At 47.4% G+C, this 6,000-nt stretch overlaps 1 protein-coding gene across 1 annotated transcript in view; it reads left to right on the plus strand.

Annotated features, from left to right (window-relative positions):
• Positions 1 to 5,218, plus strand: part of RASSF1 (Ras association domain family member 1) — a 70,192-nt gene extending 64,974 nt beyond the window's left edge. The window contains 2 exon segments of the mRNA XM_077451514.1: positions 2,868 to 2,983; positions 4,505 to 5,218. Of these exon segments, the coding sequence (XP_077307640.1) occupies positions 2,868 to 2,983; positions 4,505 to 4,651 (263 nt within the window). The 3' untranslated portion in view covers positions 4,652 to 5,218.
• Positions 5,219 to 6,000: the final 782 nt, after the last annotated feature.

Raw genomic sequence — 6,000 nt, forward strand, 5'->3', positions numbered from 1 at the left:
TTCACTTGCCCATTGGGCTTCCTATCTGATAGACCTGATATGAAGGAGCTCACAGGGCAAGATGACAAGTCTGCTGCTGAGAGGTGGAGATGAGACTGTGCAGAGGATCCTGGAAGAGGAGAAATCTAAACACGCTCCAGAGAAGTTTATATAAGAAAAGGTCACTTCTTTCCAGAGCGTTCTCTGTCTGCACGGGGGGATGGGATCACTGAGGAATACATTTGATTGCATGCCTGCTGAAAGAGGAAACCACAAAGGGGTCTCTTTATAAAAAACAATTGCCCCAGTGAATCGGCCTGTTTGTTTAATGCAAATTAAACAAAAAAAAAAGCTCTTTAGGCTATTTTCTCTTTTCCTGTTATAGGCACTGGCAGTAGTAAAATACCACCACTAGATGGAGCTGAGGAGCACAGGACATACTGTGGCAAGAGATACAATGTAATCATGTACCAACTAGAGATGTGCATGATGGGAAAATTTGTTTAGTTTTGATTTCATTAAAGTGGAGCTCCACCCGAAATCGATAATCGTTGGGGCGTTTTTGAGCCGGAAAAACTAAGGACAAGTTTGGAAATGTTCTGCCGAACGAACAATAAATTGAAAGGTTAATTTGTTTCCCCGTCCAAACAAAAAATGTATTCATTTATGTCCACTGAATGATTTATCGGTCATTACATGATGGCACTATTTTTTGCTCTCACGGCCGAATGTTCGTTTTCTCGAAAATGGGTTTGGCCAATTTTTCGTATAATGTATGAAAGGGGTGTAAGTATAAGGACACTTACCTGCCCCAGGATCCAGCAATTCCTCAATCAGCTTTGGGCGCAAGCACTAGAATCTGAAGTAAGGGAAACAGGAAGTGAAGCTTTGCGGCTTCACAGCTGGTTTCCTACTGCGCATGCACAAGTTGAAAAATCCCATCGTGAATGGTCCTGTAGTCTGTGTGTGTGGGGGGGGGGGGGGGGGTGTGCAAACTTTGGTCTCAGTTCAATGCAGCGATCTGAGTTGGAAGTGGGAGTGGGTACCTGTCAAAACCAGGTACCTGCTCCTCTTTCCCCCTCTCCCCCCACTTGTTTGCACCCTTCCCCCTCGTTTGGGAGCAGGTACCTGGGAACCCCAGGGGCTTTGGAAAGCTGGGGCTCCTAGCACCAAGTGGCCCTGAGATACAGGGCCCCAAAGTCGGTCAAAAGTGTCCATCTGCAGCAATGTCATTTCAATGTCAATGCCAGAGACCCCGAAATTTGGCTGCATATAGGGGACATCTAGGAACCCTTAAAGCAGAGGTCCACCCTAAAGTGGACCTTCCGCTCATTGCAACCCTCCCCCCCTCCTTGGCACCTTTCAGGGGGGAGGGGGGTGCAGGTACCTGTACAGTACAGGTATCTGCACCCACTTCCAGCGTAGATTCTGCAGAAGCTAAGCCCCTTTCCGCAGAATCTACGCCCCTTTCCGAAGGTCCCCCGCTGCCTGCTGGGAAACACACGGATCCCAAAGACAGCGGGGACCATCCTTATTGCGCAGCGCGACTCGCGCATTCGCAGTAGGGAACCGGGAAATGAAGCCGAAAGGCTCCACTTCCTGATTCCCATACCCAAGATGGCGGCGGCAGCACCCGAGTGACGATCGAGAGATCGGCTTCGGGTGCCGACATCGCGGGCGAGCTGGGCGGGTAAGTGTCATTATTTTAAAAGTCAGCAGCTGCGGTATTTGTAGCTGCTGGCTTTAAAAAAAAAAAAAAAAGTCGGACTCCCGCTTTAACTACAGAGTTTGAAGTTCGTGGGACCTATGGCTGCAAATGGGCACAGTGAGGCTGCAAATGGGCACAGTGAGGCTGCAAATGGGCATTGTTGACCCTCTTTTCCACTTACAGTAGCTGCGCATTTCTCACCCTAGGCTTATACTCGAGTCAATACATTTTCCCAGTTTTTTTTGTGGTAAAACTAGGTGCCTCGGCTTATATTGGGGTCGGCTTATACTCACGTATATACGGCATATAGTTGTATATAAAATTCCCTTTTTTTATGTTTCAAAAATTATTTTCCAGAGCTAAACCTTTCACCCGAATTCTAAATTGCTACATTTGTAAATTTTAAAAGCCGACATAAAAGGAATAGTAGTGGTAAAAAAAAACAAAAAAAAAACTGCCCGATAAATTGTTCAGTGGACATAAATGAATCCATTTTTTGTGTTTGTTTTTTTACATATACCTAGTGCAAACAGTTCAGACAGGAAACACATTAACCTTTCAATTTCGTTTTTTTTTTTTCGGCTCAAAAACACTCTAACGATGATCTATTTTGGGTGGAGTTCCGCTTTAATGAAATCAAAACTAAACAACATTTTCCCATCATGCACATCTCTAATTGGTACATGATGACATTGTATCTCTTGTCACAAAGACATATGTATGTCCTGTGCTCCTCAGCTCCATCTAGTGGTGGTATTTTACTACTGCCTATAACAGGAAAAAAAGGCTCAAAATCATCCCAATGATGATCAGTTTTGTGCCCATTAACTGGCCGATCAACAAACTGGCCAAATGACCGAATTTTTTTTTTTTTTCCCGTATAATGTATGGCCAGCATTAGTCAGCTGCTGACATTTCATTTTTGGGGGTGGAGCTTTAATTTTGTGTAGTCACATTCATTATTTTAGAACGATTCATTTTTGGATTTGTTTCGTATATCCGATATTTTCAAATCGATACAAAATTCAAAATTCTGAATAAGACGGGCTTGGACACACCTATATAATGTGAACAAGACCTTAAAATTAAAAAAATTAAAAAAAAATGTAAAAAAAATAAATAAAAAAAATTGTTAAAAATGAAATAAAAAAACCTCGAAATGTTTGTTGTCTCTCCGCAGTCTGCCAGAAGAAATTATCGGATGAGGAGGAGCCGCTGAAGCTGCGTCTGCTGGCCGGACCGTGCGAGAAATCTCTGAGCTTCGTGCTGAAGGAGAACGAGACTGGAGAAGTCAATGTGAGTTCCTTCTCTGCGTTTCGCCATGACGTCACCGCCGGCATCTGTCCCCTTTCTGTAGTCTCACTTCTCGTTCTGCAGCTCTGCAGGCCGAACAAAGGGGAACAGTCAAAAAAATATCACGCCTCCCGTCTCCTGAAATATTTAACTCCTCCTCCCCTTCAGTCTTGCACAGTTGTAGCGGCTCCTCTCCTGGACTGAAATGTCTTCCTCTGACTTCACCGCACCCTGTGAGCTTCTCACCATGTGCATTAGAAACTGCAGCAAGTCAGAACCCGCCTGGCTGGAGGACGTCCAGCATCATCTAGCTGTTCCTCCCCGGCCTGACTGTCCCTGGCCCCACCCCCTTTCATTCAATGGATTTCAATTCATTCAATCGTGGAGGCTCAGCGTCACACGTAGGTGTGTGCGCACAGGTTGTGCCAGGCGCACATTAATCACCCTGTGTGGTGCAGATTCCCCCCCCCCCCCTCCTCGTTTAGACTCCTGATATTTCACCAAAGCCCCCTAACGGGGCTCCTAAAAATAATTGTAAAAAAAATTAATAAAAAAATACAATTGTAAAAAAAAAAAAAAAAAAAAAAAAAATTAAAAAATAATAATAAAAAAATAAAATTGTAAAAAAAAAAAAAAAATACACTAATACCTCTGATTGCGAGTAACGCGGTTTACGAGCGTTTTGCAATATGAGCTATTTTTAATTTTTTTTAAATCCTGGCTCAGTTTGCGTGTGTTGTATTGCAAAACGAACAGTACTCAAGCCTCTGTGGTGTGTAGTACCCCCTTTGGCCAGAGGTGCGAGGGGGGGAGGCGCCGGTGACACTCGGAGCCACTCAGAAACACTCTTTTCCTGAGTGTTTCCAAGCCTCTCTGACTGTTTCCGAGTGCATCTGAGCAGCTCCGAGGGGTTTCTGAGTGACTCTGGCGCCCCCCCCCCACCTCTGGCCACATACGGTACTGCATACAATAGAAGTCACTGTGGAGCGAATTATCTGAGTTCCCATTGACTTCTATGGGGAAACTAATGGGCTTCATGCTAGTTCACACTGATGCAGTGCAGTTGATCAGATAATCGTTCTTGTTGGCTGCAGTAAACTGAAATCACATCCACCCAAAGGTAACATTTCAGCTATAGCTGGAGTGTGTGGTCATTTCAGTGTCTTCTCATAGCTCGGGGGGGGGTCCAAGGTTGGTGAAATCAGCATGATGTAATAGAGGACACATAGCTGGGATTCGTGTCAGATACCAGCATGACTTTACAGTTTGATTACAGATTAAAATACCACATTATGGCCACTAGATGGCGCTGAGGAGCATAAGAGATCCATTTGTCTTTGTAGTTAATAATTACATTAATTCGCTAATTCCCTCTAGCGTTCTCTAAAATTTTTACATTGTGTCTCTCTTGTTACAAAGACGTATTTCATGTGCTCCTCAGCTCCATCTAGTGGTCATAATGTGGTATTTTCCTGTAAGTGCCCGGTGTTGAAGGGGTTAACCAATGTTTTTTGGCTCTTGCAGTGGGACGCTTTCAGCATGCCGGAGCTGCAGAACTTCCTGCGCATCCTGCAGCGGGAGGAGGAGGAGCACATGCGTCAGATCGTCCAGCGCTACACCCGCTGCCGCCAACAGATGCAGGAGGCCCTGACCGAGCGCCCCCCTGGCTGACGACCGAGCAACCCCGCAGGAAAAAAAAAAAGGAGCGTATGAAGACTGCGAGACTGATCCGAAGACGCAAAACGCGGTGTGACTGAGTCTGAATGTGGGGGAGGTGCGCGTACCCCGGCACAACGGGCATCTGATCGCCCCTCCCCCCCGTCGTGGGGGGAGGGGCGTATGTGAGTGAGCGGAAGAGAGCGAGAGTGTCTGCATGGGACACACGAGATGATGTCACAGTGAGAGCAGCCAGAGAGTGACACTACACTGACTTATAATGTTCCACGGCTGCAGAGTTCAGGTACAATTCAGGACCGGTCCATTTCTGAGCTGCAAAGGGAAATGCGACGGCCTGGATGTACAGGGGGCGGGAGCTGCCACCAGAGGCGGGAACAAGGCGGACATGTAGGGGGCGATGTAATGTCACCCCATTTACTGCACCGCTGGGGTTCACATGGGGGCACAGCTGCCTGTCAGCACTTTTTATATGTTGTCTTTGTCTTTTATATGTTGTTACGATGCACTTGATATGTGATGTTTGTAAGATTAAAGATGAACTGCTCAGGCCTTACAATGAAATATTTCTTTATGGGAGTTTTTTTTTTTTGGGGGGGGGGGGGGGGATCCAAATTCTACCAATCCATCCAAAACTATTTTTGGTTTGGTTTTGCATGAAGTGGTAAACAGTTGTTTTATTACTGTCTATGTCCCCACTGGGGAGATTTACCTTCACTTCCTGTCCCAGAAACACAACAGGAAGTGAGATGAAATCTCTCCAAAGAGAGAATAATCCCAGAACGAGTGTCTCCATCTGAAGATTTCCTCTCTGTTCCTGTTCTGGCGACACCTGTCAAATCCTCCTCCTTGGCTTCCCCGCATCTCCTCCCTCCTCCTCGGCTTCCCCGTGTCTCCTCCCTCCTCCTCCTCAGCTTCCCCGTGTCTCCTCCCTCCTCCTCGGCTTCCCCGCATCTCCTCCTCCTCGGCTTCCCCGTGTCTCCTCCCTCCTCCTCCTCGGCTTCCCTGTGTCTCCTCCCTCCTCCTCCTCCTCGGTTTCCCCGCATCTCCTCCCTCCTCCTCCTCGGCTTCCCCTTGTCTCCTCCCTCCTCCTCCTTGGCTTCCCTGTGTCTCCTCCCTCCTTCTCCTCCTCGGCTTCCCCGTGTCTCCTCCCTCCTCCTCCTCCTCGGCTTCCCTGTGTCTCCTCCCTCTTCCTCCTCCTCGGCTTCCCTGTGTCTCCTCCCTCCTCCTCGGCTTCTCCATGTCTCCTCCTGCCTCTTCCCCGTGTCTCCTCCCTCCTCCTCGGCTTCTCCATGTCTCCTCCTGCCTCTTCCCTGTGTCTCCTCCCTCCCCCTCCTCAGCTTCCC

Source organism: Lithobates pipiens, unplaced genomic scaffold, assembly GCF_037356315.1.
Source record: "Lithobates pipiens isolate NorthernLeopardFrog02 unplaced genomic scaffold, aLitPip1_a1.2 Scaffold_23, whole genome shotgun sequence".
Taxonomy (NCBI): domain Eukaryota; kingdom Metazoa; phylum Chordata; class Amphibia; order Anura; family Ranidae; genus Lithobates; species Lithobates pipiens.